The 25968-nt window shown below is 38.0% G+C and overlaps 1 protein-coding gene across 1 annotated transcript; it reads right to left on the bottom strand.

The window, feature by feature from the left end:
• Positions 1–9951: 9951 nt before the first annotated feature.
• On the bottom strand, positions 9952–12602 carry LOC100671329 (olfactory receptor 2T6-like). The gene has a single exon (XM_003422143.3). The coding sequence runs from the start codon at positions 12199–12201 to the stop codon at positions 11203–11205; it is 999 nt and encodes a 332-aa protein (XP_003422191.3). The 5' UTR covers positions 12202–12602; the 3' UTR covers positions 9952–11202.
• Positions 12603–25968: the final 13366 nt, after the last annotated feature.

Below are 25968 nucleotides of genomic sequence, written 5' to 3' on the forward strand. Positions count from 1 at the left end.
TAGGAAGTGTTTTCATTCTCTTTGCATTCTATGAATTTCTTTATTCCCTCCTTAATGTCTTCTATAACCCAGTCTTTTTTGAGCAGGGTATTGTTCAGTTTCCAAATATTTGATTTCTTTTCCCTAATTTTTCTGTTATTGATTTCTGCTTTTATGGCCGCATGGTCTGAGAAGATACTTTGTAATATTTCGATGTTTTGGATTCTGCAAAGTTTTGTTTTATGACCTAATATGTGATCTATTCTAGAGAATGTTCCGTGTGCACTAGAAAAAAAAGTATACTTTGCAGCTGTTTGGTGGAGTGTTCTGTATAAGTCAAGTTGGTTGATTGAAGCAATTAGATCTTCCTTGTCCCTATTGAGCTTCTTACTGGAAGTCCTATCCTTCTCCAAAAGTGGTGTGTTGAAGTCTCCTACTATAACTGTGGAGGTGTCTATCTCACTTTTCAATTCTCTTAAAGTTTGTTTTATGTATCTTGCAGCCCTGTCATTGGGTGCATAAATATTTAATATGGTTATATCTTCCTGGTCAATTGTCCCTTTAATCATTTTGCAGTGTCCTTCTTTATCCTTTGTGGTGGATTTAACTTTAAAGTTTCTTTTGCCAGGAATTAATATTGCCACTCCTGCTCTTTTTTGATTGTTTTTCGCTTGATATGTTTTTTTCCATCCATTGAGTTTTAGTTTGTTTGTGTCTCTTGTTCCTCTTCTGGGCACCATATAGACGGATCATGTTTTTTTATCCAGTCTGAGACTCTCTATCTCTTTATTGGTGCGTCTAGTCCATTTACATTCCGTGTAATTATAGATAAGTATGAGTTTAGTGCTGTCTTTTTGATGTCTTTTTGTGTGTGTTCTTGAGAATTTCATTTTTCCACTTACTTTTTTGTGCTGAGAAGCTTTTCTTTGCAAATTGTGTGTTCCTCATTTTCGTAGTAGTTGAATTTATTTTTGCTGAGTCATTATGTTTTTCTTGGTTTTTATTTTGAAGTATGGAATTGTTAGACCTCTTTGTAGTTACCTTACTATTTACCCCTATTTTTCTAAGTAAAAACCTAATTTGTATCATCCTGTGTCACATTGTTTTCCTCTACATATGGAAGCTCTATGGCTCCTGTATTTATTTCCTCTTTTTTGATTATTGTTATCTTTTACATAATGACTTCAATGATTCCCTGTTTTGAGCATTTTTTTTCTTTTTCAAATTAATTTTATTTTGTTTTTATGATTTCCCTATTTGAGTTGATATCAGGATATTCTGTTCTGTGACCTTGTGTTGTGCTGGTATCTGATATTATTGATTTTCTGACCAAACAATTTCCTTTAGTAATTCTTGTAGCTTTGGTTTGGTTTTTGCAAATTCTTTCACCTTGTGTTTATCTGTAAATATTTTAATTTCACCTTCATATTTGAGAGAGAGTTTTGCTGGTAAGATGATTCTTGGCTGGCAGTTTTTCTCCTTCAGTGTTTTATATACGTCATCCCATTGCCTTCTTGCCTGCATGGTTTCTGTTGAGTAGTCTGAACTTATTCTTATTGATTCTCCTTTGTAGGTGACTTTTCTTTTATCCCAGGCTGCTTTTAAAATTTTCTCTCTATCTTTGGTTTTGGTAAGTTTGATGATAATATGCTTGGTGATTTTCTTTTAGGATCAATCTTGTATGGGGTTCGATAAGCATCTTGGATAGACACCCTTTTCTCTTTCATGGTGCCAGAGAAGTTTTCTGTCAACAGGCCTTCAACTATTCGCTTTGTATTTTCTGTTATCCCTCCCTATTCTGGAACTCCAATCACATGCAAGTTATTCTTGAAAGAGTCCCACATGATTCTTAGCTTTTCTTCATTCTTTAAAATTCTTTTATCTGATTTTTCTCCAGCTCTATTGGTGTCAAATGCCTTATCCTCCATCTCCCCCACTCTGTATTCCAATTCCTCAATTCTGCTCCTCTTCCTTTTGAGTTGTCTAATTTTATAATTTTACTGTTGATCTTTTGAATTTCTGAATGCTGTCTCTTTATGGATTCTTGCAGCTTATTAATTTTTCCACTATGTTCTTGAATAATCTTTTTGATTTCTTCAACTGCTTTATCAGTGTGTTCTTTGGCTTTTTATGTCGATTGCCTTATTTCATTTCTGAGGTCATCCCTGATATCTTGAAGCATTCTGTATATTAGTTTTTTATATTATGCATCTGGCAATTCCAGGAGTGGATCTTCATTTGGGAAAGATTTTGATTCTTTAATTTGGGGTTTTGTAGAAGCGATCATGGTGTGCTTCTTTATGTGATTTGATACTGACTGCTGTCTCCACGCCGTCTATAAGATATTGTAATGATTTATATTTGCTTACTGAGTCTTATCTTCTTTTGTTTCAGTATAGTGGATGGGCTCCTAGGTTGTGCTGTCTTGATTGTTGTAGCCTTTGAATCACTTATATCCTACTACCAGGTGGTTTGAGCCATTACCAGATATATAAGCCTAAGAGTCTATTCACTATTCTTGAATAGAATCAGCTTAGGTGTTCTGATTTTGGGTCACCAAATGTGTGGTGTAGACTGTCACCTATTAACTGAGAGGAGTAGTGGTGATAGTTGTGTGCACCAGATTCTAGTAGTGGCAGGGGGTCACACTCCAAGGAGGGCAGGATGCGGACAGCCTTCCCCCATGTGCCAGTGAGGTAGGTATGTCTCTATTCCTAGAGCACTTTGGTGGGTGGGCTCTGCAGCTGTACCTTAGGCACCCAATGCTTATACCTCTAAGGATTGGTAGGCATCACTATCCTCAGACCCCTTTAGCAGGTGGCTAAGTGGTTTGGGCGGAGCTTCAGCCCTCAGTTCTCTGCTGTGCAAAAGTGAGGGCTCTGTTTAATAGTTAGAGAGGTATCGGAACTGCAAAACGTGTCTTTCCACTGCTCCACTAAAACAATTACAGTCAGATCTCTATCAGAATTGCCTTTGCATTCTAATAGCCACCTTGTTCCCTGTAGGGATGAATACCAAAGACTATGGATCTCATATCCTTTGTGGGAGCTGGTTCTGTATTTTTATTCCATTTTAGGGAAGTCAGGGAAGGATTTTTTCCCCCTGGGTTGTTAGTTGTTGCCTCTCTCAGGCCAAGAGAATGGGTTAGGGAAAAAAAATCCACAGAGCACTTCACTCCCTGGCCCAGGAAATTCCAATGTCAATGAAGCCACCTGGGGCAGGGAGGGGAGGGATCAGATAGATAGGGGAGAGTAGCACCCAGCAATATAGACAAAGTTGCTTATCTTGCTTTTGATGACTGTTTTATCTGAGATTCCAGAGGGATGTGTAGCCTGTTTGCACTGGCTGGGTCAAGATTGCTCCAGAAGGCCAGGCCTGCATCCAGTGCTTGCACCGTCTCAGGAAGCCATGATCAGCTCCTCCACTCCTAATTCAAAGCCCAGTGCCAAGGTTTTCTGGCTGGGGGGCTGCACTCCAGAATCCAAAAGCCATGGCTTCTTCCCCGTTAATTTCTTCTCCTGTCAGCAGCGTCAATTGTGCAGCCTGCATGCACTGACTGAGCTTCCTCCGAGGTTACTTCAGGGTGCTAGGGCTGCATCCTGTGCTTGTGCCGTCTCAGAAAGCCATGCCCAGCTCCTCTGCACTTCGTCCAAAGCCCGGCACCAAGATTTTCTGACTGGGATGCTGGATCCAGGCTCTGAAAACAGTGACTTCCTCCCCGTGGTTGCTCATTCTCTTGTCAGCGGTGTCAGTGTGCAGCCTGCTTGTGCTGGCTGAGTCTCTACTGAGGTTATTTCAGGGCTTTAGGGGTTAAGGCTGTGCCCCGTGCTTGCCCCATCTCAGTAATCCTCAATAAGCCCCCTTCTCTGGCACCAGGGAACTGTGAAAGCTCAAGGCTGTGCCACAGGATGCCGGTTCCAGAAGTGGTCACTGCTTTAGGGTGCAGCTTTTCACCCCCCTGTCACTCAGGTCACTTCTTTAATTCTGTGTCTGATGGTCAGGGTTTGTAGATTGTCATGTATGTGATCTATTCACCGGTTTTTTTCAAGTCTTTGTTGCAAGAGAGAACCACGGTAGCTTCTATCTAGTCAGCCATCTTGGTCCTGCCTCTCTTAGATTGTTTTAATATGTTATTTCCTATTTATATGTGTTAAAAATGGACTTTCACCTTTCTTATTTCTAAAAGTTATTTTATAAATATTTACCTATTAATTTATCTTTGTTAAAATCCTCTGAATCACTTTGTTATTTTTCAAAAATGATAGTATTAAGAAGAATCTGTTTTGTTTCTTATTAGAATCACATTTATTTTATCATTGATTTGAAAATAATTGACATCTTTATAAAACAATTCTCATCTAGGAATACACAAGGCCCTTTGATTTAGTTAGGTTTTCAGTTAGTGTTCTCTATTAAGTTATGTTTTGTGTGTGCATATGCTTAAATCCATGTGTCTGTCATTTTGTCGTACTGTGGGGGCTTGCATGTTGCTGTGATGCTGGAAGCTATGCCACCAGTATTCAGATACCAGCAGGGTCACCCATGGAGGACAGGTTTCAGCTGAGCTTCCAGACTAAAACACACTAGGAAGAAGAACCAGGAAGTCTACTTCTGAAAAGCATTAACCAGTGAAAACCTTAGGAATAGCAGCAGAACATCGTCTGATATAGTGCTGGAAGATGAGCCCCCAAGGTTCGAAGGCACTCAAAAGATGACTGGGGAAGAGCTACCTCCTCAAAGTAGAATCGGCTTTAATGATGTGGATGGAGTAAAGATTTGGGACCTTCATTTGCTGATGTGGCATGACTCGAAATGAGAAGAAACAGCTGCAAACATCCATTAATAATTGGAACCTTAGATGTAGGAAGTGTGAATCTAGGAAAATTGGAAATCGTCAAAAATGAAATGGAACACATAACCATCAGTATCCTAGGCATTAGTGAGCTGAAATGGACTGGTATTGGCCATTTTCAATCGGACAATCATATAGTCTACTATGCTGGGAATGACAACTTGAAGAGGAATGGTGTTGCATTCATTGTCAAAAAGAACATTTCCAGATCTATCCTGAAGTACAATGCTGTCAGTAATAGGATAATATCCATACTCCTACAAGGAAGACCAGTTAATACGACTATTATTCAAATTTACGTACCAACTACTAGGGCCAAAGATGAAGAAATAGAAGATTTTTTTCAGCTGCTACAGTCTGAAATTGATCAAACATGCAATCAAGATGCATTGATAATTACAAGCGATTGGAATGGGAAAGTTGGAAACAAAGAAGAAGGATCAGTAACTGGAAACTACGGCCTTGGTGATAGAAGCAATGCTGGAGATCGAATGATAGAATTTTGCAAGACCAACAGCTTCTTAATTGCAAACACCTTCTTTCACCAACTTAAATGGTGACTATATACATGGACCTCACCAGATGGAACACACAGAAATCAGATTGACTACATCTGTGGAAAGAGATGTTGGAAAAGCTCAATATTATTAGTCAGAAAAGGCCAAGGGCTGACTGCAGAAAAGACTATCAATTGCTCAGATGAAAGCTCAAGCTGAAACTGAAGGAAATCAGAGCAAGTCCACAACAGCCAAAATATGACCTTGAGTACATCCCACCTGAATTTAGAGACCTTCTTAGGAATAGATTTGACGCTTTGAACACTAGTGACCAAAGACCAGATGAGTTGTGGAATGACATCAAGGACATTATCCATGAAGGAAGCAAAAGGTCATTAAAGAGACAGAATAGAAAGAAAAGACCAAGATGGATATCAGAGGAGACTCTGAAACTTTATCTCGATGGTTGAGAAGCTAAAGCAAAAGGAAGAATTGATGAAGTAAAAGAACTAAACAGAAGATTTCAAAGGGCGGCTCTAGAAGACAAAGTAAAGTATTATAATGACATGTGCAAAGAGCTGGAGTTGGAAAACCAAAAGGGAAGAACCTGCTCAACATTTCTCAAGCTGAAAGAACTGAAGGGAAAATTCAAGTCTCAAGTAGCAATAGTAAAGGATACTACGAGGAAAATATTAAACGGCACAGGAAACATCAAAAGAAGATGGAAGAACTACACAGAGTCGTTATACCAAAAATAATTAGTTGATGTTCAGCCATTTCAAGAGGTGGCATATGATCAGGAAACAATGGTACTGAAGAAGTCCAAGCTTCTCTGAAGGCATTGACAAAAAACAAGTCTCCAGGAATTGATTGAATGTCAATTGAGATGTTTCAACAAATAGATGCAGTGCTGGAGGTGCTTACTCGTCTATTCCAAGAAATATTGAAGAGAGCTACCTGACCAACTGACTGGAAGAGATCCATATTTATGCCTATTCCCAAGAAAGGTGATCCAACCAAATGTGGAAATTATACAACAATGTCATTAATATCACATGCAAGCAAAATTTTGCTGAAGATCATTCAAAAGTGGCTGCAGCAGTATATCAACAGGGAACTGCCAGAAATTCAGGCAGGTTTCAGAAGAGGACGTGGAACCAGGCATATCATTGCTGATGTCAGATGGATCCTAGCTGAAAGGAGAGAACACCAGAAGGATATTTACCTCTGTTTTATTGACTATGCAAAGGCATTTGACTGTGTGGATCATAACAAATTACGGATAGCATTGCAAAGAATGGAAATTCCAGAACACTTAATTGTGCTCATGAGGAACCTTTACATAGATCAAGAGGCAGTTGTTCAGACAGAACAAGGGGATACTCATTGGTTTAAAGTCAAGAAAGGTGAGCGTCAGGGCTGTATTCTTTCACCATACCTATTCAATCTGTATGCTGAGCAAATAATCTGAAAAGCTGGACTATATGAAGAAGAACGGGGCATCAGGATTGGAGGAAGACTCATTAGCAATCTGTGTTATGCAGATGACACAGCCTTGCTTGCTGAAAGTGAAGAGGACTTGAAGCACTTACTGAAGAAGATCAAAGACCACAGCCTTCAGTATGGATTTCACCTCAACATAAAGGAAACAAAAATCCTCACAACTGGATCATTGAGCAACATCATGATAAATGGAGAAAAGATTGAAGTTGTCAAGGATTTCATTTTACTTGTATCCACAATCAACAGCCATGGAAGCAGCAGTCAAGAAATCAAAAGACGCATTGCATTGGGTAAATCTGCTGTAAAGGACCTCTTGAAAGTGTTGAAGAGCAAAGATGTCACCCTGAAGTCTAAGGTGTGCCTGACCCAAGCCATGGTTTTTTCAGTCGCATCATATGCATATGAAAGCTGGACAATGAATAAGGAAGACCGAAGAAGAATTGATGCCTTTGAATTGTGGTGTTGATGAAGAATATTGAATATACCATGGATTGCCAAAAGAATGAACAAATCTGTCTTGGAAGAAATACAATCAGAATGCTCCTTAGAAGCAAGGATGGTGAGACTGCATCTTACATACTTTGGACATGTTGTCAGGAGGGATTGTCCCTGGAGAAGGACATCATGCTTGGCAGAGTACAGGGTCAGCAGAAAAGCGGAAGACCCTGAAGAAGGTGGATTGACACAGTGGCTACAACAACGAGCTCGAGTATAACAATGATTGTAAGGATGGCTCAGGACAGGGCAGTGTTTCTTTCTGTTGCGCATAGGGTCGTTATGAGTCGGAGCTGACTTGACGGCACCTATCAACAACAACATATGTGTGTGTTCTGCATATTTCTCAAATTTATTCCTTGATTTTTTTTATATTTTGATTGCTTCTTCATTTCTGTTTGTCAATGTTTATTTCTGACAAACTGGAAAGCTGTTGATTTTTAAATATTATTTTATTTTTGAATCTCACCAACCTACAACCTGTAATTAGTAAATAATTTTGCAGAAGATCACCTTGTGTTTACACAGTCATCAAATGTACAAAATAAACATTTTATCTCCTTTATTTTATAAAGTTAAGGCTTTTTTTTATTTGCATTATATGTCTGGAAATTCTAAAACTATGTCAACCAACATAGGTGGAAATGAGCCTTCTCACCCTGTGCTTGATTTCAAATCTAATGCACATATTCATCCTTATGCCTGAATCTTTCCTTAATATGAGACAGATACAGTTCATTACTCTAAGGAATTACCCTATATGATTGCTCATCCCATAAGAGTTTGTATCAGCAATGATGGCTGAATTAAACCTCTTGTTGTCATGGACTGAATTCTGGCCCCAAAAATATGTGTTAACTTTCTAGGCCATGATTCATAGTAGTATGTAATTATCCTCCATTTTGTGATCTGATGTAATTATTCTCCTTTTTGTAATATTGTGCAGCTATCCTCCATTTTATGTGTTGTAAATCCCAAAACCTCTATGAGGCAGGTTTAGGGAGGGGTGTGTCTTGAGTCACACCCTTAATTAAGTCACCACTCTTACTCAAGTCACACTTGAGTCACACCTTTCATCTTACAAGTGAAAAAGGAGAAAGAAGTTAGCGGAGGAGAAGGCAGAAGGGACCTCACTACCACCAGGAAACAAGAACAGGGAGCAAAGCATGTCCTTTGGACATGGGGTCCCTGCACTAAACCCAGGGGAAGAGGGATGACAAGACACATGGGGATTTCCAAGGAATTTTGGGCCCACAGATGTTGAATGGAGACAAGGACCTTCCCCCAGAGCTGACAGAGAAAGCTTTCCTCTACAGCTAGCACCCTGAATTAGAATTTCTAGCCACCTAAACCATGACAGAATAAATATCTGTTCGTTAAAGCCATCCACTTGTGGTATTTCTGTTATAGCAGCACTAGATAGCTAAGATACTTGGCAATCATTTTTTTGCAGCTTGTGTGTGTATACCTTCACAGTCCGCAATCTACTCCTACACTCAAAGGTGGTCCTATGCTTATCATGTGGAAATATGGACTTGTTAAAAATTATTTTACCTGCTATGCATTTTTGAAGAATTCTCTATTCCTTTTCTAATTTTTCACATAAAATTTACTTTCAAACCTGTAGTAGGATATTAATACTATGTCCGTCCTCTATATCATAGTGTAATTAGCAACAATAACAAAAAATTGTGTGAGGGGTAGTGAGAAGAGAGATAAGGGGAATGTAAAGAAAAAAAAAAGCTTGAATATTATAAATATCAAAAGCAACCTCCTTTGTTAAAAAAATTTGTTAAGCACAGTTAAAAACAATTGGAAATAAGAAGTACTACTGCATATATCAGAAGCCCTGGTGGCGTAGTGGTTAAGTGCTACAGCTGCTAACCAAGAGGTTGGCAGTTCAAATCCACCAGGTGCTCCTTGGAAACTCTAAGGGGCAGTTCTACTCTGTCCTGTAGGGTCACTATGAGTCGGAATCAACCCGACAGCAGTGGCTTTTTGGTTTTTGGATATTGCATATATCGTTTTACTTGATATTCAAAACCTTTCCAGGAATAAGATGTATTAACTCAAATTTTACAGAAGAGGAAATTGGGCATCAGAATCATTACACGACTGACAGAAATTCACATGGTCTTTAAATGTGGAGCTGACCTTGATGCCCAGTTCTCATGGCTCAGCCCCTTCTAATTTTTGGGTTCATTGGGTTTCTTCTACTTCACTGTCTTTCAGGTTGGAAATGCTCCCTCTCATCACCTGGGACATAGTGCAATCTAAGCCAGTCTGATGAAGTTGAAGGAGATGACAGCCTCGAGAGAGAGAGCCTGGGGAAAACTACACCCATTGATTTGCATGAGATGGCCCTGCCCCATTAGATGGGAATCTCTGCTTTCCTGAAAAACAACTGAGTGAAACTCAAAGCATCCAATGGTGAGCTGTTCCATCTGGTTAAAGACTTTCACCTAACATCCTGGATTTTAACAACCAGGTATAACACTTTCAGTCCTGTAGAGAAGAAAACCACCACCTGTCATTTTGTCGTGCTGGAATGGCTTACATGTTGCTGTGTTGATGGAGGTTATGCCACTGGTACTTGAAATACCAGGAGGGTCACCCAAGGTGGACAGGTTTCAGTGGAGCTTCCAGATTAAAACCAGAAAAAAAAAAAAGCCTGGAAACCTGCTTCTGATAATCAGCCAATGAAAACCTTATGGGTCACAAGAGAGCATTGTCTAACTTGATTGTTTTGGACACATAAGAAGGGGTCAATTACTAGAGGAAGACATCGTGTTTGGTGAAGTAGAGAGAAAGGGAAACCCTTGATGAGATGGTTTGCCAAAATAGTTGCAATGATGGACTCAAACACCCCAGTGATTGTGAGGATGATGCAGGACTAAGGGTAACGTTTTATTCTGTTGTGTATAAAGTTGCCATGACTCAGAGTCAACTTGACAGCATCAATCTATCTGTCTGTCTGTCTATCTGCCTGTCTGCCTGCCTGTCTACTTATTTTCCAAAGAGAAAATAGTGTTGTTCACTACTTATTTGGAAGGAAAAGTTAATGTAAATATTCCCACTACAATTGAGAAGTCTAATAATGGTAAACCTAACCTCAAGACTTGGAAAAGGAGCTTTAAAGTGATTACTGAAACTTGCCAGTTATGGGGCACTTCCTTCTCATCTACCCTTCAATGTGTCTTTCAAAGTAACAGTTATTTGCAACACAACAAAAATAACATCATAGAATCCTTGCTCCTTTAGGTGAAGCCATTTAATTTCTGCAAAATACATGTGACTCATTTTGTTTCTACCTCCAAATTGAGATAAAAGAGGAATGTTTTCATTTTCTACCCAAAGAAGGGATATCTGAATATTCTAAGGCTTGGTGTAACTCTATGGAGACATTCCCTTTGAGGTTTATGCCAGTTCAGTCTCTATGTACTTCAAATTTCTATATCCCTGAAACTTCCATAAACTTTATCGATGGAGAGTTTAAACAATGTGATCAAAATCACTTGGATAGTCAGTTTCTGTGAGGCTAAACACCCACTAAAGGTGGCAAAAGTATATAATTATAACCAGATATTTGGGGAACAATATATATAAGTACAGAGAAGTAGTATAAGAGAAGAATTGGAATGAAGGAAAGCAAAGAAGAAATAAACATCAGTGGTGTTTATGGAACACTGGCATTATTCATGTGTAAATGTTCTGATGACTTTAGATTTTTGACAAATTTTGATGAAAGTACTGCTGATATACGTTTTAACACAGCTGGCATTGGTGGTTGCTTCCTGCATTGTCCACAATATCCATACCTAAAATAATAGAACCCCCACTCCCTTGACAAGGTGTAAAGAATTCAGACAGTCATAGCTATTCCTTTGTTTCACCACAGGCCCCATTACATCTTGCCAAAACCCTTCTCAAGGCCCCTGTCACATCCCTGTTCCTCAGGCTGTAGATTACGGGGTTTAACAAGGGGGTGAGGATGGTGTAAAAGGCAGAGAAGATCTTATCTTTGATTGGGGTGTGATAGGACTGAGGAAGCATGTAAGTGTATAAAGCGGCCCCATAGAACAGCGTCACCACCATTATGTGCGAAGAACAGGTGGTGAAGGCCTTCTTCTTCCCTTCTGCTGACTTCATTTGATGCACAGTGATGAGAATCTGGGCATAGGAAGCAATCACCATGGAGAAGGGGATAAGCAGCATCATGACACAACAGGTATACATCACCATTTCATAGGCAGCTTTGTTGCCATACGCCAGTCCCAGCATGGTGGGAGCCTCACAGAAAAAGTGATTGATCTTGTGGGAGGCGCAGAATGGGAGGCTCATGGTGAGGGGGGTGAGGAGGAAACTGTTCAAAGCACCCCCAAACCAAGAGCTCGCCAAGATTATCCAACAGACCCGTCGGCTCATAAGGACAGGATAGTGGAGTGGGGCGCAGATGGCTACATAGCGGTCATGGGCCATGAGCCCCAGCAGGAAGAATTCTACCCCCACAAAGCCCATGTAGAGGAAGTACTGGGCTGTGCAAGCAATGAAGGAGATGGTCCCCTTTCCCAAAACATAATCAACCAGCATCTTGGGCACAATCGTGGAGATATACATCATATCAATGAAGGAGAGGTGGCTAAGTAGGAAGTACATGGGAGTGTGGAGGTGAGGATCTATGTGGATTAGGAAGATCATGACCCCATTAGTTACGATGGCCATGAAGAAGATGGCACAAATGGAACTAAAAAGGAAGCTTGAGGCTTTATTGTGTGGGAAGAGCCCAATGAGGGTAAAGCCACTAAACAAGGTCCTGTTATCTTCATCCATTACGGTTGATTTTGACCTGGAGGCATAAGAAGAGAAGTAGAGCATTAATGAAAACTGCTGTAGATAAAATTAATTTTTAAGATATCTGCATAAGAATTAAAAAAATAAGAATTATTAGATTAAAATTATTTTTATAACCAATATTAAGAATTTTGGGGAGAGAATGTTGATTTGTAGCTCCTTGTCTATTTCTTCTAGTTGAAGTGCAGTCAGGGATGAATTGTCTAATAAGCAAGGTACACAGGAGCTTACTTGTGGTTATTTACTAATCTGTAGTACACAATTTCATCTATTTTTCACCATATTTTTGATGTGGTTAAAGCCTTGTGAAACTGTGCGCTACAGATTAGTAACTAAACACAAGCCCCTGTGTTCCTTGCTTACTGGTTAATCCACCCCTGATTGCAATTTGAAAGTTAAGTCCACTTGGCACAAAAATGAATGAAAATTTGTCAGTCGCTGCTTGCTTTAAGGGAGTTAAATTATTTTGCACAAATTTGGGTCCCAGAGATGATTCTTCACTTGGCTTGGGATATTTAAAATGTGGACAAAACTGCAAAAACAATTGATTCAATCAATTCAAATAATCATACATCTCAGTATGAGGCTTGATTGAATTTGAAAATTTTCAGGACAACTTTGATATTGATCGCCCTCATCTAGAAGTAACTATCACATTGTAGACACCACTGAAAAGGATGGTGAATTGTATCTAGCATAATCCGACTGATCATTAACCATCCTTATTTGATGTTTCACTCATTTGTTGATTGCTGTCACTCATTCTCACACCCAATCAGTATTTATGGGGATTCCTTTACTCATTGTTCTAAGCTCTGGAGATGCTGTCCTACTTGACTTACATTCTAGTTGTGGGAGAAAGACAGTAAACAAATTACAAAGAAGTAAAGAATGCTTCTAGGTAATGCAAATAAGTGTTGTGAGGAACATTTTTAAAAATACAATGAAGGATGACCAAACGAGCAGGCACATGAAGATTTTGACAGAAGGGCATTCCTGCAGGATGAAGAGAAGATGTAAGATCCCTAAGCAAGTAGAAGCTTGTTATGTTCAGGAAACAAAAGACCCTGTAGGCACAGCACTGTGAATAAGAGGGCAGTGATGTGTCAGTAATCACCTCTGTAAGACTTGTAGGACAGTGTAAGGAGGTCTCCATTATTTATATATTATCACTAATCTGGAGTTGCCATTGACAACCTGTAGCAATTTGTTTACCACTTAAATGTGTTCAGTCTGATTTTTGTTTGTTTGCCTTTTCTTGTGTTCATTTTGTATATTTGTGTCAATTTTTTTTGTTATTTTACATTTTCATTGCCTTGAAGTATGTACATGAGGGAAACATACATCTGAGTTAGCCTGGGGCCATTTGTATTGTCCCAGCATCCATTGTATTTAGCATTTATCCTCCCTCTTTTCATTCTCAAAGGTGTCATGGTTTGAGAAAAGTTTCTGGCGGCAGAGGGACCCCTACGCTTTGAGTGGAGTATTTGCATCCTGAATATAAATGCGAACAGGAAAGCACATTTCAAAATCCCATTAGTTTCATTTTTCTCAAAGGTAAATGTGATTTTTTAATTGTTGGGACATAATGTTAATGATTGTATGTTACCATAAAAAGAGGCAGGTGATACAGTCAGAAGTAAACACAAGTGGCAGCCAGTTTTCTAGTCCAGGAACAATATTTTGTAGCAGGGGATCTCTGTGCTGACTGTCAACTCTGAAATGCTTGAGCTAAGAATACCTAGTTCCAGTACTAACAAGCAGTGTGTCCTAATGCAAGTAAATTACAATCTTAGAGCCAGTTCCCTGGTCTATAATTAAGCCTTTGGTGACCCAATCATTTTCTGCTTTGAATTTTTTGTTGATACCATGTGTTTTTCATTAATGGAAGCATTCTCAATCATTGAGTGTGTCTGAATTTTTGTTAGTGGTAAGCCTACCTTACATGTTAAGTGGTACATATGAAGTATCACTAATTATATTCAGAGTCCCCACTAGGGTTTATTGGTATATATGTGTAACAAACAAAATTTTTCAAAATTTCTACTTTTTCTACCAAAAATTCAGATACCTCATATGGTACCCTGTAAGAACCGTAATTTGTGGCGTGCACCCATGTCTTCAGTTTCAAACAGTCATAAAGGCCCCTGCCTTATGGCAGCATGCACCCAATGGTACCACAGCTTCCAATAAACACCGCAGGCTAAGAAAGTTCATGGTAGCTATATGTACCACTGGGCATGAAAGGGTTAAGGATCCCAGTTACCTTATGGGTTATTTTGATGATTAAATGTCATTAGAAAGACAATAGATGATAGATAGATGATGATGATGATAGATAGATAGATGATAGATGATGATGATAGATACATAGATAGATGATTGATAGCTAGCTAGCTAGATGATAGATAGCTAGATAGATGACAGATAGATAGACAGATGATAGATAGATAGATAGATAGATAGATGATAGGTAGATAGATAGATGATTCATAGATAGCTAGATAGTTGATAGATAGATAGATGATAGATACATAGGTAGATGATAGATACATAAATAGATAGATAGATAGATGATAGATAGATAGATGATAGATAGATAGATAGATAGATAGATAGATAGATAGATAGATAGATAGATAGATAGATAGATAGATAGATAGATAGATAGATAGATGATAGAGAGATATATACAACTATTGAATCATGTTATATGTACAGAATGCTATTCTGTGGCTGTGAAGTAATTCTGGTGTTGCAGACAACCATAAATTGTAGCTATATGAACTTTTCCATTTTTCAACCACTTGTGTGTATTCACCAATGTGAAACATGATGAGGAGCACACATTACCTGTTGAACTTGTAACAGGGCCCTAGGATGGGAGACCCACTACTCTCATACACTATCTTCTGAATTATTTCAAATCCTAGAATCTTGGAAAAGTCTTCCTGAGCATGCTATTAATTGTTATTAGTGAGAAGCCTCAGCAAGAGACAGGAACTTAAGAAAGATTAGGTTTGGGGAAAATGCATTCCAGGAAGACAATCATTTCTAAGTTTCACTGACAGCATAGACACTGAGAAGCAGGAGCAAGGCATTAGATAACAGGGTTGCATGAATTATGAGGATCTAAAAATTAATTTACAGATGCCTACAAACTCCCTAGTACAAGTACACACCCTCTTGATTTCTCATTACATGTCTGTAGACCCACTGAACAAATTCAACCACTCAATGACATTGAATATTAAGAATCCCGGGCAATAGGAAGAGATAGACACTAATTATTCCCCGGTTGGAAAAGCTTCCCACGCATTGATCACCACATTGTACTAAGCCTGTGATCTATGAACCACTCAGAAAAAGGGTTGACAGCCCTCTCTCTATCAGCATCTGCTCTGGGGCAGGGTCTTCTTTCCCATTCTCACCCTCCGTCTTCCCTGCCCCAGAATCAATTTTCATATACAGCTGTGCATAAGAGGGGTAGAGATTTGTGCAGAGACCAGACAAGGGAGGTGCTCAGAGGAGCATCCTCAGCACAATGAATAGTAGGCCGAATTCAGAAATGTGGGAAATATGTAGACACAAGGGAAAATGTAGGCTAAATTTTCCTAATTTTTTCAAAGAAATTAAAACATCACTCTGCAGTCTTCACTGTCAGCCTGGGAAAGGCTAAGCAAATTAGGTAGTGAGGAGGAAGGGTGGAATGGTAGTTTATCCTGCCCGTATTTACAGTGGGACTCTGGCAGAAAGGGGTACCACTCAGCCTGTGATTTCCCTGTGATGATCCCTGGAATCAAAAGGGGCCTTAATAAAACCAAGAGGAGCAGGAAAAGCTGACAATGCTAGAGGACTCTTCAGGAGAGGACAAACACACAGTTAGGTTACTGCACTGTTTCCTGGAAGGGAAGGGGAGGGATAGTCACACTGTCAAAGATACAGTAGCAGGTTAAGAAATTACAGGAGAGGCAACAAAGAATGGTAATGATAAAATGAAAATTGTATCACATGTGTGGAGAGTGAAATTTGAACAGCACTCCCAGAGAATGAAAAAGGCAAGAGATTAAATGATAACAAAGAAATAAAGAGAATACAAAAGCAAAATGTAAATAATTGGCATTTTAAAAGAGTGATTTCACAAATACAAGGGATTATTAATGAAAAAATAGAAGAGAACAAGATTTTTGTGAAAGGAAAAAAATTATTTTTTATGTGGATGTTGTTGTTGAGTGCTGTAGAGTTGACTCCTACTTGTAGTGATCCCATGTGACACAGTAGAACTGTCACATAAAGTTTTTGTGACTGTAATCTTTATGGAAGCTCATCACCAGGTCTTTTTCCTGCAGAGCTGCTGGCTGAGTCAGAACCATCAACCTTTTGGCTAGCAGTCAACTGCTTAATTTTTGTGCCACCAGGGCTCGTTTATATGTGGGTAGGTCTCATTTAATTAAAAAAGATGCATAATAAACTCACACACATATATGTATTTCTTGGAAAATAATTTGAAGAAAATGGAAGATGAAAGAAATGGAGGGCGGGACAAATGAAAGAAAGGAGGGATGGAGGAAGAGAGAGAGAAAGGGAGAAAAGAGGAGGCTGGAGGGTGGAAGAAAACATTCAAAAGTACAAAACAGAATAAAAGGAAAAAAAATCATCTGCTACAGAATAAAATGCTGACTGGCCACAAACATCTTCTTGATAGTGAAAGAGCACCTGAACAGAAGAAACATGCTATTGGAGTTAAAAGTGTGGGCTCTGGAGCCAGAATTTTCCTGTATTTGATCCTATTTTCACCACTCAAATGTGTGACCACAGACCATTTCATTTACTTGGCCTCTTTTGGACTCAATTTGCCAATCCGTTCTGTAATAACAGAAAGAATACAGTTTGCAAGGAAGTACATGTCAATATTTTAGACTAGTGCCTAGAATGTAATGAGTGCTTAATAAAAGTCATTATGAATATTATCAGATACATTCGAATTGTCAGTAATGTGAATTGAAAAGAAATACAATGAAATACATTAAGGGCAATAAACAGTAAGATACATCCGGATATTTGTGTAGAGAAAACAAATTGAGAATTAAGAATCTGGAAGAAACTGTATACTATTATTAGTAATAAACACAGAATTCTGTAGACACATAGGCATGTCTGCAAAAATAATGCAAATATGATTGCAGAAAAAAAACTGTGTAGAATTCAAAATGATTCTTAACAACAATGATATATAGCAAGGTCTGAGAATGTAATGTAAATTATCTACATTAAAAAAAATAAAACCGATTCCATTTACATAGAATGGAAAATGAGGAAGTTGTACTCCTTCATTCATTCAACCAACCACTTACCATGAGCTTGCTCTTCACCAGGAAGTGTCCTAGGAGCTGAAGATAGTGAACAATGCCACTCACAGCATACATTCTAGTGAGGCTGGTCAAATGTAAACATTCAATGTAGTGATAATCGAACACTTTCCTCTCGATAAATGAGCCAGAATGATAAGTTTTCATGCATGACTCAAACACAAAGAGAACTGCAGTGTATGAAAATTTTTTCAAAGGAATAAAAAAATCATTAGTAGTATTGAAATGGGACATAAGAATGTGTGTGCATGTTTATTCTAAAACACTGGAAAGTATAATAGCTAATGCAGAGTATAATAGCAAGAGGTTAAAAATACAAGCATATAGTGAGATTATAGAAAAAACAACTCTGTCAATTTTAGCAATGATGTTATAAGTGGGATGAAAAATCCCTTTTAAAGCATAGATTCACTTTTAAAGAAAGCAAAACAAGGTACAAAATGGAAAAGATAGAATTTAAAAAATACGATTAAAAAATAATGAGAGTGATATATGTATCTACAGGTGATCTATTTCTGAACAACCAGCCACTGAAAACCCCATGAAACAGTTCTACTCTGACACGCATGAGTCAGAGTTAACTTGATGGCAACATATATATGTATGTGTGTGTGTAAGAGTGTGTGTGTGTGCATGTAAGGAAATATAATAAATGGAGCTAAAAGAGTGATTCTGTACTACAAATTTTAAAAGGAGAAGCTTTTTATATGCTTAATATAACCAGTTAATTTTCAAAATGACATCCTTTTTTGACAAAATTACATCAGAAATAAAAGAAAATAACAGATTTACATCTAAATCAGAGACTTAGAAACACTTCAATATAGCCCTAAAGCACTAGTCAGACCAATAGGAAGCCTAAACTTGAACTTAACCATAATCCACTACATAAGAAAGTCTATGGGATACAGCCAAAGAGGCATCCAGAGGGCATTTAACAGCACTCAGTAATGTAACTGTTATAAAAAGTATGTGATGTAAAACATTTAAACCCATAAGTTAGCAAAATACCCACAAAACAGATTTACTTCAGAGGAAGAGAATATAAAAGATTTAAATAGATACTCAGGGATTCCAGAGTAAGTAGACTGCACATAAAAAGCTGACTCTTTTAAATTGAGAATAAAATGATCTATCTTTTGACCATGTTAGTGATACTGGAGGGGAAAGAAACGGAAGACAAAAAAAAACATTAAGGATAAGAAAAAATTTTAACCACACATGTGAGACAAGCAAAATATTTATAGTGTAAGAGTTTTATATTCAACATTGTACTAATAAACCTGGAGATTTAAATAAAGAAGATACATGCATATAATTTATATGTATGCATGTATATATGCACATATATTTATATCATATATAATTATATATAGAGATGCACTATAAAACCAAACCAAACCCACTGCCATTGAGTTGATTCCGACTCATAGCGACCGTATAGGACAGAGTAGAACTGCCCCACAGAGTGTCCAAGGAGCAGCTGGCAGATTCAAACTGCCTACCTCTTAGTTAGTAGCCATAGTACTTAAGCACCACGCCACCAGTGTTTCTAGAGATGCACTATACATATATATAATTAAATTGACTTAGGAAAAATGCTAAACTAAAAAAAAAAAAACAAAAACTAAGCCCCACTAAATTTGGAAATATTGAAAAAACTTAATAGAGTGATATCCCACAGAGTTTCTTAGATCAAAAAACATGTTTTGCAAATCTTCTAAGAAAAAGTAATTTCAGAATTGTTTCAGTGTATAGAAAGATATGGAATTAATTTTCCATTTATTCTATAAACTTGTACAGTGTCCAGATTACAACTCCCCCATAATTATAAAGCATTCTCATTTATAAACACAGAAGAAAAAAGTCATAAACACATATGAGTTATGGAAACCAACAATAGACTAAGAATAATATACCTGTAAACCTGTTCATATAAATCCCCTCCCTTCCCTGCTTAATACCCTTCAAGGTGCCACATTTTTCTTGACCTAAAGACGAAAGTCCTGAATATGGCCTGTAGCTGCCTGATCTCCAGGCCTGTGTCAGATTTTGGCATGTACTTCCCAGGAAATAGCCTAACATGAAGAGCTCCCTCCGCCTAGAGCACAACTTTCTCCTCTTCACCTGGTAACTGCCACCCTAGGTCTCAGATCACATATGCTTCCTGCATGGACCTTCCCTGGTGTCAGAGACAGGGTTAAACTCCTCCTCGCGTCATTACAATTGTAACCTTGATTGTGTGGTTGGTGATCAATTCTTTCTCTAGACCATAAACTGTCTGGTTTTCCTCACCATTGCCTCTCTAGCACCAAGACTTCAAAAAATGTTTGTTGAGGGATCAAAGAAGGATCTGCCTGCACTAACACTAATTGAACATGAGGAAAGACAATTAGCAAGATGGTTTATTACTTAACTTAGTAAGAGTTTATTAACAGCTCTTTATATTAAAAATAGGCAAAAATCACCACCAAATAAGACAGTTTTCACGATATCAACAAAAAACAATGAGATATCTGCTAATGTAATAAAGATGAGGAAAACTGTAAACCGGTAAGGCATAATCACTGAGGCACACCTTGTTCCTGGATAGAACCCCAGGGTGTTAAACCTGTCAAATCCCTGTCTCTCTCTCTCATTTAACTTTTAAATAACATGCAATTCTAATTAAAACCTCAACAGTATTTTCTTTCAGATGAACTTGACAAAATTATCTTAAATCTGATCTGAAAGAATGAGTGCATGTTATGTGTTCAAAGGGAAAAATATGTTAAAAATTGAGAGCACTTAAACCTCTGGAGGATCAATAGAAAAATGCACAAATTGATCAACAGAGCAGTAATCGGTCTAGAAATAGCCCCCTCCACCAAAAAAAAAAAAAAAAATTCAAACCAAAAGAGGAAAAAAAAAAAAAACCAGCATATATGTGAAGGTTTCACAAAATAAAGTGAGAATGTAAAGAAGTGGGAAGGATAGATTTTACAATAAATACGTGAAGACAACAAAATTGCAAGTTAAAGGTAAAAGAGGTAAAAGCACTTTCAAACTGCAGGCCAGGTGGCTCAAAGACTCAAATACAGGAATTTAATGCATTTCTGGAAGAAAACATTAGAGTAGTGTTTGAATCCATTTGACAAATATGTATATTATTTTTGTAAAAAGAAAACTATTTTTAAAGGATGATAGTAACATTTAGGATTTCCACTGTGAGGAAGTGGCCATTCTTATGCATTGCTGGCGTCAGTGTAAATTAAAACAGTTTATCTGTCAGGTGGACACTTGAGACTATGTTGGCATCTCCTGCCTGGAGGGGAGATGAGAGGGTAGAGGGAGCTAGAAGCTGGCGAGAAAAGAGAGAGTGGAGGGAGAGAGTGGGCTGTCTCATTAAGGAGTATGTAGCGAGGTGTATATAAGTTTTTATGTGAGAGACTGACTTGATTTGTAAACTTTCACTTAAAGCACAATAAAAATTATATAAAAAAACAGTTTATCTGGAAAAGGTTGGTAATCTTTATCAAAATCTTTTAAAAGTATACACACTCGATTGAGAAATCACACATCTATGAACTTATTGTAAACAAATAATTAGATAATAATGTGAAAATGTGAGTTTCTGCAAGGGCATTAAATGAAACATTGCTATTGATAGTAAAAAACAAAACAAACAAAACTAGAAACAATCTAAATGATCAACAATGCCAGATTGACTAAATTAAATATTAACCAGTTTAGATCTCACCCATTAATAATAATGATGTAGTTATCGGCATGTAGGAATGTGCATAATTTATCTTTGAGTTAAAAGGCATGTTATAGAATGCAAATGCCTACCTTTTACAAAGATAGATATTTATGGAAAAATCATAAAAGTCCACTGTTGGCCCAACAAGTTTTGGGTTGAGATAGGAAGGAATTAACCCAAGGACATAAATCAAGCTCAAGGTTAACAGCTCTGAGGCTCTGTTGAATTGCATGGAGATCAAAGAGACATGAAGACACTTCACCAGCACCTCCTAGAATCTTCCACGAGGAACTTTACATTTCATGCCTTTCCAATAAGATAGGCTAGCATCTGATGGCTCTCAGAGTTCAATAAAGACATCTCGGTTTCTCTGTGATGCTTTCCTTAACTTCCGACCAGGGAGAATTCATGCTCCCCTTGACCGGACATGACTTCAACTCATTTTCCGCAACTTGCAGCATTCTGGCTGGTGTTTTTATACACTGTGTGTTTCGGCCTCCCCACCTAGCATGTGAAATACTGGCAGGTGGAGTCATGCTCTAAGTGATCTTTCTATTCAGAGCCATTAGCACAGACTTGCTTGTATTAGGTAGCGTACACATTGATTGATTACCCTGTTCGAATCCCTCAGCTGCTCCTTGGCAAACTTATGAGGCAGTTCTACCAGTACTACTCTGTCCTACAGGGACGCTATGAGTCAGAATCAACTCGATGGCAACAGATTTGGTTTTGGTTTTTGGTTAATACTTAACTGTGAAGTAGAGGGTCAGCAGAAGAGAGGGAGACCCTCGATGAGATGGATTGACACACTGGCCTCAACAATGGGCTCAAACATAGTAAGGTGAGCGAGTATGGCTCAAGACTTGGCAAAGTTTTGTTCTGTGATACATAAGGTCTCTACGAGTTGGAGCCGACTATTGGCACCTAACAACAGCATAGTTAATCCTTTCCCATTTGAGTCATACATTATTACATGGCACAAAAGATTTAAATATATGCTTTGTCATTTTCTGTGATATCAAACAGTACCAAGAGGCTAACTTTGAGGACCACTTGAGGCAGACCAAAACTTGTCTTTGAAAAAGAAACAATGATGAGATCAGAAAAGTGACAGGACTATGTGGCCCACTTTCGTTCCTTCTAACCTCACAAGGTGCGTTACACCTGCATATTAAACACGGCCCGGCCAATTGACATCTAAAAACATCAGTGACGATTATGCCTGTCTTCCAGACGATTCTTTTGAACCTGTCCAAAATGGGTTATAAAAGGAGATAAATAAGATCAGCTCATGAAATAGGGACTGGCTCCATCAAACACTGGCAAAATAATGTAGCAATTGGTTATCTCTAGACTAAATACTTTTTCAAGAAAAGCATGTTTGTTTTAAACAAGTGAGTAGATATTTTGTAGATGAAGCAACAGAAAAATTGTGGTCTCTCTCAAGGGTTTCCATGGTTATGTCAAGCCACTGACAGCATTTAATTGTAAAAATTTAATTTTTACTTGAAAAATATACCTGTAAGTATACTAATTCACTATTCGCAAGTACTCAGAAATATTCCAGTTCTAACATATGTTTTTTGTTTTCCAACTAGATTTGTTTACAGCTTTTATTTTACATCCAGTTAAGTCCTTTCCTTGTTTGTTTGTTTCATTTTTGCCTCTGGAATCCTGGGCTGTGCTGCATTCATTTCCAACCCAAACTTCTTGGGTTAAAACATCTCAATTCCTCATGCCTCCTCCAAAATTGTGATTTTCCGTTCTATTAAATTCAATTATTTGCTCAGGTTATGTAAGTCCTGTGCTTCAAGCTTCTAAGATATCAAGCTCATTGGTGTGAACTGAACACCAATTACCAAAAATTAATAGCCTTTCTTATCCACTCTCCCCTGCCTCTCTAACAAATATGCATTATCAAAGAGAGCCAAATGGCTTCTTACCCTGAGAATTAAGATGGATGAATCCAAGGATAGTGGATCACTTATAGGTATATTTAGAGACAAGGATATTAGTTAAAGGCAAAATTGTTGACACACAACTTCAGAAGTAGTAAAACCTTAGAAACTGAAGTGGTAAAAGGAAGCCTCCTTGTTCTTCCTGTTTTCTGTCTCCATATTGGCCTCCTTCCTTCCTTGCAGACAGGATAAGAGATACAAGTAGAAAGGACGCAAAGTATCAAATAGGAGAGTCTTGTTAGAAGTATTTTAAGACTACTGATTAACCAGAGCCATTGATTTCCCACATGAGCACCACGAACACTTTGTGGCATGTGGCACCAGAGATCCAAATAACCTAGAGAGTGACATCATAACTAGATTTCCCACAGAGAGAGACCAGTGGGATATCAATTTAACTGATTCCGGTTGGTACTGAAGCCTTCATTCAAAATATCTCAATGGCAAACAAAGAACATGCTCTAAAGCTGAAGTGATTGACTGATTTCTTCTTCGTCGTCGTCTTTTTTTTTTAATAAACAGTTTGAGAACAACTGTTTTCTGAGTGTTTCACCACCAGAATCCTTATGTTGCACATTCCGCCCAAGGGTAAATGAGTAATATTGGGAATATTGCCAAAGGAAGGAAAGAGAAGTTTTTCATGTGATCATTTCATTTCTCACTTTAACAACAATCATAAACTCTCCTCCCTTCATTTCTTTTCTTCCATGGAGCAGCTTCCAAATGAAGATTGTTCATTAACTGACAAGTTTAGGTTCTAAAATGGCATCAAAACAACTTGTGTAATCAATTAATTCAATAAAATCACTGACCAGTCTGTTAAGCATATATATCAGGCAGGTTTTCACTTAACCTGTTGACAGTTTAATTAATGTAAAAATCCTGTTTAGGGAAATAATTGTTATTAAGCACACTTGAACTCATGAACAGAAATCATGTTGATGAAAGGTGCTTTATCCTAGATGTGGGCCTCTCATTCCATGAAGAATAGGTATTTTTATGGAAAATAAGCATTAGTTTTTATTTTTTAAAGTAACATTTCATTTCTTTTTTAATTTAAAAAGTATGGGAAAATGGGTGAAAATTTATCTCTTTCCTTTAATACACAAAGCAAAAAGTGCACCAGCCAATTGGAAAGCTTTTATATGTTTAATTTCTCCCTGGAAACATAAAGCCTGGGTGGAACTCTTCCAATGACTACCTAAAAAGGAAGAAGGTAAAAGTAAAGAAAAATATTAATATTGCATGAATTTCCACAAAAGGATCAGTGTTACACTTTGGTGTATATGCTAATGGAAGATGGCCCATAGATAGATAGGTCATGCAATTAAATATGTTTCCTTCATTATTTTACTTCATAATATAACCAGTTTCACAATTCTGTAACCTGATTTTAACTGCCCCACTAAAATTATTATAAAGATAAATGATAATTTTAACAGTTTCATCTTGTTAAACATGCAGATTGGTGTTGTATTTTAGCCATTATGAATACCTATAGAATGAATATGTTTATAAAACAACATTCTTGTGTAGCTATACTTCTTTTTTTTTTTGTGCTTTAAGTAGTTTCCAAATCAAGTCAGTCTCTTATACAAAAACTTATACACATCTTGCTGTGTAACCCCAGCTGCTCTCCCCCTAATGTGACGGCACACTACTTCTCTCAACCCTATATTCCCCGTGTCCATTCATCTGACTCCTGTTCTCCTCTGCCTTCTCATCTTGCCTCCAGACAGGAGCTGCCCACGTAGTCTCACGTGTCTAATTGAGCCAAGAACCTCACTCCTCATCAGTATCATTTTCTGTCTTATAGTCTAGTCCAATCCCTGTTTGAAGAGTTGGCTTCAGGAATGATTCCAGTCTCGGGCTAACAGAGGGTCCAGGGGCCATGACCTCTGGAGTAGCCTCCAGTCTCAGTAAGACCATTAAGTCTGGTCTTTATATGAGAATTTGAGGTCTGCATCCCAATGTTATCCCACTCCATCAGGGATTCTGTAATGTGTTTCCTGTCAGGTCAGTCCTTGATGGTAGCTGGGTACCATGTAGTTCTTCCTGTCTCAGGTTAATATAGTCTCTGGGTTATGTGGCCTTTCTGTCTCTTGAGGTAGGTATACTCTTTATAACAGCTTTCACGAAGTGCAGTTGCTAAGTTATAGGAAAGAATTCCGTGTTGACAAAGGAACCTCAAGGTGAATTTTATCACCTTCTTAGTAGCAACAGTGTCGTTGTGTGCTGTCAAGTGTATTTTGACTCATAGAGATCTCATGTGACAGAGGAGAGCTGACCCATATGGTTTTCCTGGATGTAATCTTAACTGAAGTAGATATACACATCTTTTTTCCTGAAGAGCTATTAGGTGGTTTTGAACCACCAACACTTTGGCTAGCACCCAAGCACCCAACTTTTTGCATCACCAGGGCTAGTAGCAATAAGAGTGTCTATTTCACCACCTTATGAAGGTTTTCTCTTCTGGTTCATAGATATATATGTACGTATATAAAAAAATGTATGCTAAATGGAATGCATAAAGTTTAATATCCTAGGCATTAGTGAGCTGAAATGGACTAGTATTGGCCATTTTTATCAGAAATCATATAGTCTTCTATGCCAGGTATGACAAATTGAAGAGGAATTGTGTTGCATTCATCATCAAAAAAGGCATTTCACGATCTATCCTGAAGTACAATACTGTCAGTGACAGAATAATATACGTATACCT

The sequence above is a fragment of the Loxodonta africana genome, chromosome 2 (genome assembly GCF_030014295.1).
Source record: "Loxodonta africana isolate mLoxAfr1 chromosome 2, mLoxAfr1.hap2, whole genome shotgun sequence".
Taxonomy (NCBI): Eukaryota; Metazoa; Chordata; class Mammalia; order Proboscidea; family Elephantidae; genus Loxodonta; species Loxodonta africana.

Excerpts from the sequence above, each read along its gene's own strand:
- LOC100671329 (XM_003422143.3), bottom strand. The coding sequence starts at position 12,201 with ATGCTCTACTTCTCTTCTTATGCCTCCAGGTCAAAATCAACCGTAATG.